The sequence below is a fragment of the Eurytemora carolleeae genome, unplaced genomic scaffold (genome assembly GCF_000591075.1).
Source record: "Eurytemora carolleeae unplaced genomic scaffold, Eaff_2.0 scaffold132, whole genome shotgun sequence".
Taxonomy (NCBI): domain Eukaryota; kingdom Metazoa; phylum Arthropoda; class Copepoda; order Calanoida; family Temoridae; genus Eurytemora; species Eurytemora carolleeae.
In genome coordinates, this window is record NW_019396543.1 from 297647 (window position 1) to 311814 (window position 14168).

General features: G+C 32.1%; 3 protein-coding genes across 3 annotated transcripts in view; all 3 read left to right on the top strand.

Annotated features, from left to right (window-relative positions):
• The first annotated feature begins 524 nt into the window (after positions 1–524).
• Positions 525–2655, top strand: LOC111705199 (transcriptional repressor CTCFL). The gene is made up of 2 exons (XM_023477670.1): positions 525–967; positions 1280–2655. The coding sequence occupies exons 1-2, from the start codon at positions 790–792 to the stop codon at positions 2182–2184; spliced, it is 1083 nt and encodes a 360-aa protein (XP_023333438.1). The 5' UTR covers positions 525–789; the 3' UTR covers positions 2185–2655.
• Positions 2656–2875: 220 nt separating this feature from the next.
• Positions 2876–4691, top strand: LOC111705200 (telomere zinc finger-associated protein). The gene is made up of 2 exons (XM_023477671.1): positions 2876–3214; positions 3978–4691. The coding sequence occupies exons 1-2, from the start codon at positions 3025–3027 to the stop codon at positions 4640–4642; spliced, it is 855 nt and encodes a 284-aa protein (XP_023333439.1). The 5' UTR covers positions 2876–3024; the 3' UTR covers positions 4643–4691.
• Positions 4692–13855: 9164 nt separating this feature from the next.
• LOC111705201 (uncharacterized) overlaps positions 13856–14168 on the top strand; it is a 4214-nt gene continuing 3901 nt past the window's right edge. The window contains exon 1 of the mRNA XM_023477672.1: positions 13856–14007. Within this exon, the coding sequence (XP_023333440.1) occupies positions 13915–14007 (93 nt within the window). The 5' untranslated portion in view covers positions 13856–13914. The remainder of the gene's footprint in view (positions 14008–14168) is intronic.

The window sequence follows — 14168 nt, forward strand, 5'->3', positions numbered from 1 at the left end:
TATTCCTACCACTGTACATTACGGAGATTAACAATGAATTGATCATTTCTATATTTAAATACAAGGTGTCTCTGAAAAAAAGCGTGTTTAGACTTTTTAGTCTAATAAACATCGTGTATTGTGTTAAAAAAGTGCTCCTAGTAGGTAAAATTACCATTAATGGGGGAGTCGTCGATAAACTATTTTTGTCTAAAATGCCGTTTTAACCTTTAAAATTAGGCCTAATATTAAAAAATTTAATCGGTTTCATTTCCGAAGGCAGTAATTGCGTTTTTACACACTAATCGCTGTTTTAGTGTCCTTCAAAGTGTATCTAGTTGGTACAATGCCCATAAATTGGGGGGTTGTCGTTAAAACATTTTACTCTAAAATGCCGTTTTAGCCTCAAATTGTACTCGAAATGTAGTCGGTAAAAGTCGAAATCCTTAATTTTCATTTAGTTTAAAAAATTCTCAATTCTATTATTGAAATTGTGCAATTTATTCTTTTCTTTCGTATAAAACGTAAAAGTAAAATTATAATTTAAATTTTTTTGAAAATCTTTACATCAGAGACCGAGCACATTTTTAACAGTTTTCTATTTATGATTCAGCTGAGAGTTTCTAAGTTCAATGATTCTTTTATCTGATTTGCGGATTTTTTTTTTAAGTTTTGCAGATTTTTGTAAGTTGATCTTAATACTATTTTAATTGCAATATCTAAATGTAAATATATTTAATATCCTGCAATTTCTTAGGAGCTGTGCATTCAAATTTAGAATTAGATTTAAAAGCCCCATTTATGTAAATAATGAAATGTAAAATTTCAGAGAGAATGGCTGAAATCATAAAGGAGGAATTGGAAATGAAGAATATTGAGATTAAAGAAGAGATTTTAGAAGAAATGCTTCCATCCTCTACTGTAGAGGATATATGTACTGTTTATATAAAGGAGGAAGACATTAAGGTGGTAATTTCTCAAACAAACGGTAAGACCTAATAGATCTAAAGCAATCATTCTTATTTTTTTTCTTCATTGTTCATATTAAACTAAAAAAAGTGCCACAAGGATAAAAATTTTAAATCTATGATTCCGATATCCTACTTTATTATATTTTATTCGTTGTTTTTTTTATATTTTTTATATTTATTGATGAAATTGGTATTCATAATTTATTTAATTTTTTGGCTTTTTTATTCGCTTTATCGATACAGCTTTTATTCATCCTATTTCACGGATCTAATACTTATAATTTATACCGATATTTTCATATAATCTAAACATGGAATGTTTTGTTTAGGTGAAAAAGTAAATCAGGAAGAGGATCCCCTGCTATCTGACTCAAGGAGAAAAAAGAAGAAAATAGGAGGAGTTAGATATCCATCTGATAAATGTGAGTACACTGCTTCTACAGTAGCGCATCTCAAAGAACATATTGATCATAAAGGAGTGGGATATCCATGTAAAAAATGTGATTACGCTGCGACTCGAGCATTTGATCTTAGAAGACATATTGAAAGTAAGCATGGAGGAGTGAGATATCCTTGCGATAAGTGTGGGTACGCTGCAACAACAGCAAGTAATTTAAGATATCATATTGAGACTAAACATAAAGGAGTAAAGTATCCTTGTGATGAATGTGAGTACGCTGCAACGACACCAACTGCTCTTAAAGTTCATATAAAGGTTAAACATGAAGGATTGAGATATCAGTGTGATAAATGTGAGTACGCTGCAACTACAACACATATTCTTAAGAGACATATTGAGAGTAAGCATGAAGGAATGCGATATCCTTGTGATAAATGTGGGTACGCTGCAACTACTGCAAGTAAATTAAGATATCACATTGAGACTAAACATGCAGTAGTGAAGTATCCTTGTGACAAGTGTGAGTACACTGCAACGACACCAAGTGTTCTTAAAATACATGTTAAGAGTAAACATGAAGGAGTGAGATATCCTTGCGATAAATGTGAGTACGCTGCAACTACGGCAAGTAATCTAAGATATCACATTGATAGTAAACATGAAGGAGTAAGATATCCCTGTAATATATGCGATTACGCTGCAAAACAAGCAAAGAATCTTGAATCACATATTGCTACAGTACATGAAAGAATAAGAAGGCATCCTTGTAATAAATGTGAATATGCCACAACTACAGCATATCAGTTAAGGAAACACATATGGAGTAAACACTAAGTATACCAATTGTAAAGTTTGGGTCAAAACCTTTAAAAGATCACTTCATATGTTTAAAACAAGATTTTTTATTCACTCATTCATTTCACATAATAATGATCTTTAGAAACTTACTAACAAATAATTAGTTGATAGCTAAACAAACAGTACAAAGTATATTCAAAAAATGTCCAAAAATAAACAAATTGTCTTAATGATTAAATTGAATGATGGAATCCTTGAGATAAATGTGAATATCCTGCAACTTCAACAAGCATTCTTAGAACACATACTCGGATTAAAGTCTGATTCTTAGATATTGAGTGAAATATTTGTGTGATTCATTTTAAGATGTGAATTTGTTGGAAGCATATTATTTTCTGTTCACATTTCTCATATAACAAAGTTTCTAAGTTATATCCTTCTATATATAAATTTGGCTTGTCTGTCTGTCTGTCTGTGTGTATCCAATAAACGTCAAAACGGCTGAACCGATCGGGCCCAAATTTTTTGTGGGACATTTAGGGACCCCAGGGAAGGTTTATGAATGATTGAAATTTTAAATATTTGTCTCCATCTAAATTCGATCGTCATTAAATTTTTTAAAATTTTGAAAATCCGCGAAATTTGTTGTGAAAATCCGCGAATTATTTTTGTTTTGTTTTATGATGTACACAAAGAGAACATGTTCACAATTAATTTAGAAGATGGGCGCGAAGCGCCCTCTAAGGCTAGAAAGAAGGGCGCGAAGCGCCTTGAATTTCTAGTATTTTAAAAAAGCCGAATCTAACCTGTTCCTGTGTCAATGTCTTAATCTCTTAAAGTTCTTCTTCCTATTTTAAAATCAGCTTTCCAGATAGAATGGCGGAAATAATAAAAGATGAAATGATAAAGACCGTTTTCGTGAAGGAAGAAATAACTGAGGAAGCGTTTGAGAATAATGTGATGAATTCTAGCAAGGATGAAGTAAATACTCCTTCTACTGTTGAAAATACATGTACTGTATATGTACAGGAAGAAGATGTGAAGATGGAAGTTTCTGGAGATGAAGGTATTTTTTAAAAAAAGGAATTAAACTTATTTTCTAAATTATAAGAAAATATAAACAACTGAAAATGTTTGAAAAAAGATTCACAATTTCCTACCAATAAAGATGTTTTCATCATTTCCCCTGATTGATAAAAGAATGCAACAAAAATATATGTTTAACCTGATACTTCTTTATTCTGTTGTTCTACTTTTTTCATCCAATTATCGTTTCTCATTCACTCATTTCTTACTCATTTCTTCCTATTTTTTATTCATTCAATTCTTCTGTTATTTTATTTTATTTTATTTTATTGATGTACTTACTATTTATGTCATTTTTCATTTATTTATTTATTTAATTATTATCTATTTATTTATTTAAATTGATTGATAGATTGGTTGATTGATTGATTGATCGATCGATTTATCGATTTATCCATTTATCCATTCATCCATTCATCCTTTATCCATCCTTCCATTCATCAATTCATCCATTCATCCAACACCTCGACACCTCGATCCTTGATCATATCAGATTATTCACGTAATCCCAAATATTAAAACTTTTCTTCATATGTCAGGCTTTGACACCCTGAGCTCTTCCTACTGCCTTTCTTTTCACATTTTCTAATTTATTTTTGTCATGTTGGTTCCAGGGTCTCCGACTTGATACAGAGAATTCCTAGATACGAACATATTATTTGTACAGCTTTAGGAAATGCCTTGCAGATCTGATCTAGATAAATACTTATATTTAGTATATTTTGAATATAGAATTTGTTTAGGTGAAGTAGTAAACCAGAAAAATGGTCCTCTGCTATCTGAGTCGAGGAGAAAAAAGAGCAAAATAGGAGGAGGGAGATATCCTTGTGATCAATGTGAATATAGTGCAACTGCAGTAGGTAATCTTAAAAAGCATATCGAGAACAAACATGAAGGAGTTACATATCCCTGTGAGAAATGTGATTATATTGCAACTGCTACTGGTAATCTTAAAAAGCATATTAAAATTAAACATGAAGGAGTGAGATATCCTTGCACTCACTGTAAGTACGCTGCAACCACAGTTAGTGATCTTAGAAGACATATTGAGATAAAGCACGTAGGAGTGAGATATCCTTGCGACAAATGTGAGTACGCTGCAACCACAGCAAGTAATTTAAGAAATCATGTTGAGATAAAGCACGTAGGAGTGAAATATCCCTGTGATAATTGTGAGTACATTGCAACCACAGCAAGTAATCTTAAATCTCATACTGCGAGTAAGCATGAAGGAGTGAGCCATTCCTGTAATATATGTGAGTTCACTGCATCTAGAGCAGGTCATCTTAAGGTTCACATTGAGAGTAAACATGAAGGATTGAGATATCCCTGTAATAAATGTGATTTCTCTGCAACTACCGCAAGTAGTTTAACAAGACATATTAAGCGTAAACATATAATTGTGTGATAAAATTGTTATGAATAATATAATAATAAAAGAGAACATGATTATGTAATTAAAAGTAATCCTTCATAGAGCTAGAATTATTGCATCGCGCGCTCATTTTTCAAGTTTTTACTTTTCTTCTGTATGTACATATGTAATGTTCAATAATGTTATGCTTCTTTGCAAATTTCCACTAACATTTTTTGCTCAATTTATTAAAGTTAATATATCATATTAAATCACTCTCCTCCTCTTAAATATTGCGGCCTTACACTTGATGTTTTCCTCAACCTCCTTGATTATCCGTCCTGGGAAAGAACTGCAGCATCCAGTTGTACTTTCTCTTCTTGACTATGTTGACTTAGACGAAGGAGTAATTTGTTCATATTTATGACGTTGACAAACTTATCTCTAGTCCAAGGCGGTTGAAAAAGCCCATGAAGTTTTTAATTTGCAATAGTTATTTATCTGATTTGCGGATTTACTTTTCAAATTTCGAAGATTTTGTAATTTCAAAATTTACCTTCAATGCATCTAATATATAGGGCATGTGATCGCAATGTGACATAAAATTACCATTGTAAAAATATTTAATATCCCACAGTAAATCAGAGCCCGCGATTTAAAAAACTCGGATAAATACGGCTCGGGTCTAAGCTGTCGTTGGACCTTATTTACGGCTTGAGCTTTCGGATTAAAGCTGCATCTAATTTTCCACAGAGTTGAATTAAAAAAACCGGTTTAATGTTATATTTGGCGGATTTTCATGGTAGGAATTGGCACATTCCGGGTTTTGATGAGAACAAGACGCAACATTGAGCCTTATTCTCCACTAAAACCAACCAAGGTCGGTTTTATTTTCATTGGGCCTAACTCCTTCAGTCGAGCCGAAGATCTTGCAGCTGTCAATCACGTGACACAAGCTGTCATTAGAGTTGGGTCTAAGATTGGGTCTTAAAGTCGGGTTTAAGGAATTAAGACTCGAGCCGAAGCTTTTAAATCGCGGGCTCAGTAGTAAATAAATATGTTTGAAACATTTAACAGCCCCATTTTTGTATAGCCGGCCAAACGGCTACTGAAGAAACATGAAGAATTGAAATATCCTTGTGACCAATGTCACAACAAACAACAACAAACGGCCTCAAAACGCATATTGAGAGTAAACATGAAGGAGTCAGATATCCTTGTGACGAATGTGAGTTCGCTTCAACTACTAAAAGTGATCTTATTGCTATTTTATGCCCCTGGGTAGTGCCACCAAAAGCAGTTTGTTCTAACCTCGTAAAGTCTGATTTTTTTAAAACAAATAGGGCGTTGGCAGATGGACTGGGGGCCTCTCATGGACCTCTCCTTAGACTGCGGGACTTTCAGGGGTCTCTCGTCGGACTGGGAGTTTCTCATAGACCTCTTCCCGGACTGGGTGGTTCTCAGGGACCTCTCCTTGGACTGGGGGGTTCTTATTGAACTCTCCCTGGACTGGGGGCCTCTCATGGACATCTCCTCGGACTGGGGGGCTATCATGGACCTCCCCTCGGATTGGGGGGCTTCACAGAACTCTCATCGGACTGGGAGGCTTTCATGGACCTCTCCTCGGACTAGGGGGCCCACTTTGACCTCTCCTCGGACTTGGAGGCTCTCATGGACCTCTCCAAGGACTCGGGGGCTCTCATGGACATCTACTCGGACTGGGGGGCTCTCATCGACCTCTCCAAGGACTGGGGGGCTCTAATGGACCACTCCTCGAAGGGGGCGGTGACATTGTGGTTTGTGTTTTCACATGTTCTCCTCTTTATCCTTTTGCTCCTTCTCCTTCGGGTTCTTAAGGACTGAGACCATGGAGCTTGCAATTTTGAAAAATTGAAGTACTCAATACCTTCTCTGAACCACAGTTTTAGCTCCACCTCTACCCCAGCTTGTAAACACTCCCTATATAATCCCAAAACTCGATGAGGAAAACTCATTTTAAAGTATGTTAACTAAAGGTTTTGTTTATCTTGCCTCATAGCTGTGCCGGTACTGAATTGAAATGCCGAAAATAGATAGTTATGACAATTTTAGTTCATTATGTCATATTTTCTATAAATGGAAAATTTCAGAAAGATTGGCCGAAAACATGAAAAAGGAAGAAATCAAGATGGAATATAATGTTAAAAAAGAATTTAAAGAGGAGAAAGAAGAAATCCTACAGCCCATCACTGTAGAGGAGACATGTACTGTTTTTATAAAAGAAGAAGACGTTAAGAACGAATTTCTAGGTACAGATTAAGCTTTGTAATTTAGAACAACAATTAAAGTTGACCATAGTCATTAGTCAATCATAGTTTTTTTCGTTTTCAATTTAATTTCTTTAGATGTAATCATGAAGAACGAAGAGATCCACTCGGTTTTAATCTTAAGAACGAGAAGGAGGGATTAGGAGAAAGAAGGTTTACTTGTAATAAATGTGATTTCATCACAACTGTCTCAAATGATCGGAATAGACACATTAAGTTTAATCACGAACGCTATAACACCCCCCGGCCACCCATGAGTGTCCACAAAAAAATTCATCCCAATCGGTTTAGCCGTTTTGCCGGCTATATGCAACAAATATATATATATATATATATATTATATAGAGTAGGTATTCATTGCGGTGTTTTGAATCTTTTCTTCCCAAACAACATAATTAGTTTTTTTAAACCAACAAATCACGTATTTTCAATAATAAAAAAATAGAATTTAAACCTCTTTTTCAGTTTAATATATTTTAAAAAAAACATTGAAATCTGAAAAAATTGGCCTTTTGTGATTCCAGACTTGAACACATAAATTTCACGAGGACGGGGTCATTCATTTGGCGTACCGTCCAGTTTTGTTTTGTACTGTACAGCTTGCTCTAGCTGAATTAAAGTCGGCACGGTACTTGAAATGCACCAGAGTTTACAGTATGGAGTAAACATAAGCATTAAATTACATTACTGAAACACTTCTATGATTTTATAAGGATAAATTAATTATTATTCTCGTAAGAGGATTGTTAAAGTTAAATACATTTAATAAAGAGAAATAGTTTAATGATGTTATATGCATTTTAGATTAAGTTTTTCTGAGAAACTAAATATTATAAATCTAAATACAAATTGATTGCCTTACAAGACATCTGTTATCCAAATAATTAATGTCTAATTAAAATTTGTCAGATAAATGCAAAAAAATGAAAATGAAAAATACGACGCAGTAAATGTATACACCATAGGCTTTCAGCCTGCTCCACGTCCCATTCTTTTAGTAAGATAGATATTGAGTTTTGCCTTCTAACAGAAATCATAATTTGACAATATCTACGGTGTACTAAATAGGGCTGCAAAGATATAGGGATAAGAAAAACTGAGTTTCTGACAAAGACTAAACTTCTTTACCCACTTTTTCTTCCAGATCATAAGACTAATAATTTTGCGGATTTTATTAGATGGAATTGAAGGATTTAACATTTCTCAGATAAAAACATTATTTTTCAAAATTAACTGGCTATTACTCTATTCAGAATTAAATCTAAAGATAAGAACTATGGGAAAAAAATTTACCACGGGAAATAATCTTGTTTTTGATAAAATAATTTCACAAAATTATTTCACCGGACATGAAAGAACCTATTATCCCATAATTTTTAAGTACTAATATGTTTTAAAAAATTTGGTGCCATGCAATACATCATTAAACAATAACAATTAAAATTTTCTATAATTCACCTTTTTTAACAAATAGATAAAATATTTTAATATTTTTGTAAAAATTTGGTGCCATGCAGTACATTATTAAACAATAACAATAAAAATTTTGTACAGTTAAACCCTAAGCAAGCCATACATCTAATGAATTTATGAAATGTCGTCTTGACAATTTTCAATGGGTTTTTACGTAAAACTCAGTATTTGCGAAGATAAATTAATGGTCATGAATATCCAGGAATAGTTTTAAAGAGCTTCATATAATCATTAAATTAAAAAAACTAAATATCTGCAACATTCCATTATCAGAAAGTGAAGATTACGACATTTGATGAATTCTTTCGATATCTGGCTTATTTAGGGGTTTAACTGTATAATTCACCTTTTTTAACAAATGCATAGATAAAATACTTTTATTTAAATAAATTGCGCTGAAATTCGCAGCAATCGATTGAATTTTTTAACTTTGAAAAGCTTGATAATTTTCAAGGCTAAAAAAATGTTAAATGGTGTTAATGTAAATTGTAAGAAAGACATCAACAAACAATCAGAAACGTAATGCACCCAAACCATTCATTATATATAGAAATATACAAACTGGGCAAACTTTAATGGTGAATGAAGTTAACGAATGTTTATATTATCAATTCATTAACGAATTTTAACTTCATTACGAAGGGAGAAAAATTAGTTATTTTTAGTTTTTACCCGTAGAATAATAGTTCACACATCTCTAAACTAAACAGTTAATCATCATGAACTTATAAAATATATTTAAAAAAGGAATAGGCTTTTTCTCCTGACGCGTAAATAAAAATCTTAAAGTATCTCTCCATGATCACCCCACTGGTTTTTTCACAGATTTTAATGTTTGCAATTTTGATAAAAAAGGTATTAATTATTTTTTTTCAATTCTTGCAATTTTATCAATTTTACAAAAATTTCACTGCAAAATAATATTTTATTTATTATTTAATATTCTGTTTGGTATCAAACAACTTCACAAATTATGGAAGAAGAAATTTTTAACCATTCTCCAACTGTCATGTTTCGTGGGACACGAAATAATTAACAAGATGTATTTTTACATTTTGTTAAATATTTAATGGTAGTCTAAGAAATAACCTAGTCAAAAATCAAAGTTCTGTTTTCAATATGCAGACTCGAGTTGCACTTTAGTAAGAGTCTAAATCTAGGTTTATATAGTGGTCGGCAATTATATCAATACAATGAAGAAGATGTTTTATTTAAGTTTTGATTTCCATCAAGATTTTTTCAAATTACAAGTTTAAAAAATAAAAAATAGAAGCTCTTAATTGACAGCTTCTCCTTGTTTCCGCGTTAATTGTGTATCCATGCTGTTTGAAAACTTGGTAGAAATCTAAAATTTAAATCGAAAGTCTAATTGTATTGATATAAACGAAGTCGACTTTAGAATGTCCCAAAACTGAATATGTTCGTTAATTTTTTTTGTGTTTATGTTAATTAGAAGAACACGCGACAAATTAATGAAACATCAGAAAAATATTTTTGAAACGTTTACGTGTACTTGTCTTATTTCAATGGCTATTTCTAGATAAAATAAGCTTTGTAACACAGCAGAAGTCAAAATATAAAGCTGTTTCAACCAGTCATGATGTATTTTTTACTCATCTGGAAGCAATCGAAAATTTGATAAAAATTGAGTTTCTAGAGATGGAATTTGAGCCGCGGTTTAAATCCGCCAAAACCAGGTTTAAATTAAGCGCCGGCTTAAATCTTGAAACATTTGATACAATTTGAAGTTGAACCAACCATGTTTAAACCGCCGCTCAAATTCTTTAAATTCGGCCACAGGTGTTTCATGGCAAAGCACTGGCTCATTTATAACTTAATTTTTACAAAATTGTTTGTTTATTAGGTTTTTTTTATATTTTATATTTTGAATTTTGGTTTTTTCAGTTTATATATTCCATATGAAGTATGAGATGATCATTTTAGGAAAGTATTGAAAGTCTTCTGAGTGTTTCTTTGATTGAGCCAGTTGTTAGCCATGATAAGCCGGGAGGTGCCGACCATAGCATCTAACGATCGGGATGTGCTTCTTCGAGCAAACTTTGTCCTTCTTACAGGATTGAATCCTGGATACTTTTACGTTAAGTGAAAGGTTTTTTTTTAAATATGAAGTTGACTTCAAATTATTTTCATTTCAATTGAAAAAAATATATTGGAAATATTTCGAAGGTTCTTTCCTTTTTAGATTATATTTTTTCCCTCGCTAAAACTCGGCACAAAATATAATCTAAATGGCTTGAACCTTCTCGATAAAGAGAAAATTTCTGTCCAAAAACTTTTATAACACTGCGAACCAAAATAATAGTGTTGTAAATAGTTTTTTTTTTCCCCGAAAAATAAAATGCATTTATACAGCCTTTCTAATCTAATAAAATTCTTTTTATTATATTGGATATTATCCGTTTATAGGGTTTTGTTTGTTTATATTAAATTGATTTAATTAGATATTTATAAGAAATTGTCATAAAAAGTTCCGTAACCGAGCATCAGATGAATCAGATATATATACCATGCTAGGAAATTATAAGAAGGGCACTCTTTTTTTGTCAACATTTTCAATAATTAAAACTATCTTCTATTAGTTTTTTCATCATTTTTGCTTTAATCCTAACAAAGGAATATTTTTATATTACTGTTTTAGAAAAGAAATCGGTTCTCAGAATTTGTTGATATTCGACAAATATATAATTTTCAGTATTAAAAGTGATCAGCACACTTGTTACATTAGTTTACGCACGTCGCACAGAGGGTCCAAATAAACATGACAGAGATGCTTAACAGAGGGTCCATACACTCTCTGTAACAAAGGATTTTTTGAGAAGAAAAAAACATAGCCAGCCTCAACATTTCCCATCTCCATCCTCTCCCTACTCCTCACCTCTCCCTACCCCTCACCTCTTCCTACTCNCCAACCTCACCTCCCCTTCCCAACCTCACCTTTCCTTCCCAATCTCACCTCCTCTTCCCAACCTCACCTCCCCTAACCAACCTGACCTTCCCTTCCCAACCACACCTACCCTTCCCCTACATCACCTTCACTTCTCCCACCTAATGCTAGCTCCCCTTCCAAATCTAACCTTCAGTATCCCATCAACAGCCTCCCCCCTCCCCGAACCTTAATACATCTAAGTATAAAGTTTGACGTGCATAGTAAATATTAGGACCTTTTTAATTTGAGATATTCAAGTGTTTCTGAAGATGGACTACAGGGTTTCATGGTATTTAAGATGTGTAGATCTCATTCAACACTCACTCAAGCCCCAGCTTCAGAGTAAGGTAAGCACCGTATGCACAGTTTTGAATATAGAAAATATATTTTTTTAACAATTTAAATGTTTCCGATTTTTCCGGATTAACTTGATCCCCTTAAAGGAACTGTTGAATGTAGATATGATTTAACTCTCTATTTCTAGTGCGACATTTTCCATTTACAACGGTAAACCCTTTAAACCTTTTTCTGATTAAGAAATAATTATATATTAATATTTTTCTACCTGGAATTTTTTTTTACAAACTTGTGATTTCTTTAGAACAGTAATTTTGTGGTTTTATGTTGAATTAAGCGAACTATCAGAATTCAGCAGATTTCTAGCTCGATAAACAACGTATATTTTATTGTTGCTGTACTAAGCATAAAGGGTACTGTCTCTTTAAGCGATATGATATTTAATATTGATATTTTTAATGAAAGAAACCTTCTTAAATCCTAAAAAGGATGAGAGAACTATAAAAGTGTCCAGTGGCCGAATTTAAAGAATTTGAGCGGCGGTTTAAATTTAAGCCGCGGTTTAAATATGGTTGGTTCCACTTAAAATTGTATCAAATGTTTCAAGATTTAAGCCGGCGCTTAATTTAAACCGGGTTTTGGCAGATTTAAACCGCGGCTCAAATTCTTAAAATTCCATCTCGGGAAGTTTACATTTTTGAAATATTCTTTAGAAACGGATTTTAAAACATGTCAACTGCACGTTCATATTTGTAAAAAAAAATTTCTTATTTTTTATTATTTTTTAACCCATTAGTGAATTCTTTCTCTTAACTTTCAGAGGACACTTCTAAAGGAGTTGAGTTTTTGCCACAAACTCAAATTTTCGAATGCCAAAATCTTAGCAACTTGATGGTGTAAACCTTTGATATTTCAAACTTAGATTGTTTTGTCTAAAAACATTCATAGTTTGAAATAGCTAAGGTTTACGACTTTGGGTTGCAAAGATATTGGGATTAGAAAATCAGAGATTGTGACAAAGACTCAATTCCTTTGACATTAAATTGATTTATGAATTTTTGCAAAACAACAAAATCAGATTTTTGTTTAATTTATGAGTAAAAAATTAACATCTTAAATCACTCTTAGATACTGACAATGGGACTGCATTTCATCCTATTTTTGAGTGTTCTAATCAATATTAATACTTCAGTTCTAACTGGTGAGCTTTCCCTTTATATATATATTTAAAGTGATTCTTCATTTTTAAAGTGGCATCACGTCAAACTGAAGTAAATATGTGTTATGTGTTAATTACAAGCAACACGTCAAGCTGAAGTAAATATCTGTTATTTGTTAATTACTAGCAGCACGTCAAACTGAAGTAAATATATGTAATGTGTTAAGTACTAGCATCACGTCAAACTGAAGTAAATATCTGTTATGTGTTAATTACTAGCAGCACGTCAAACTGAAGTAAATATCTGTTATGTGTTAATTACAAGCAACACGTCAAACTGAATTAAATACCTGTTATGTGTTATTTACTAGCAGCCCATCAAACTGAAGTAAATATGTGTACTCTATTCAGAATTANTCTGTTATGTGTTAATTACAAGCAGCACGTCAAACTGAAGTAAATATCTGTTATGTGTTAATTACTAGCAGAACGTCAAACTGAAGTAGATATCTGTTATGTGTTAATTACTAGCAGAACGTCAAACATTTTCCAAAATATCCAATCGATTTCAGACCATAATACAATATGTCTACCAATTATTCTTGATTGAAAACACAACGAAAATTCATTTCAAAATCTCAAAAGGAACATGGATGATAATATTATAAAATTTTAGTTTAATATTGACATTTTAACTTTCAACATTTAATATTTAGGAGATACTTTTGAGAATGTTCCTCAAGGTATAAAAAAAACTTTGACATTTTAATAATTTTTTTTTTCTATTTTAACATTTTTATGTTTTTTTCCAGAAACCGCTGTAAACAGATTAGAATATGATTGGGTTGTTCATCAAGATAAAGCACTTCTAAGAACTGTCAGAAAATCCAAAAGAAACCCACAGAAAAGTGATAATACAAAGGAGAACATTGATAAGAAAAATAAGAAGAATTCAGGCGGAGCAAAAAATAAAAATGGGAAAAAGAATAATAGGAACAACATAAACAAACCAAAACAGACTGGAAAAAATAAAAGGAAAATACCTAAAGAACCAAAAACAGAAAAGACAACAAATAAAAAACAAATTAGAACCGAAAATAATAAAAATAAAGAAAAAAAAAGAAGGAAGAAGAAAACGAAAATAATGAAAACAAAAACGAAAAGCCTAGCAAATACGCACCAAGAATCAAAGATGACAAAGATTGATGGCAAAATTGTAACAGACATTTGTGCAGAGGTAAGCATTTCTAATCCTAGAAAGCATCATGCCTCCATAGTAGCCTGGTCATCAAGCCAAATGATTCCTTAGAGGTACCCAATTTGGTTTAGACATTTGCCCAGCTATAGCTAACATATTTATATATATATATATATATATATATATATATTATATTTATT

Bases quoted from the DNA above. Each gene is read 5' to 3' on its own strand.
- LOC111705200 (XM_023477671.1), top strand. From the start codon at position 3,025: ATGGCGGAAATAATAAAAGATGAAATGATAAAGACCGTTTTCGTGAAG. The intron at 3,215-3,977 runs GTATTTTTTAAA...GAATTTGTTTAG, and splicing joins GGAAGTTTCTGGAGATGAAG to GTGAAGTAGTAAACCAGAAA.
- LOC111705199 (XM_023477670.1), top strand. From the start codon at position 790: ATGAAATGTAAAATTTCAGAGAGAATGGCTGAAATCATAAAGGAGGAA. The intron at 968-1,279 runs GTAAGACCTAAT...TGTTTTGTTTAG, and splicing joins GGTAATTTCTCAAACAAACG to GTGAAAAAGTAAATCAGGAA.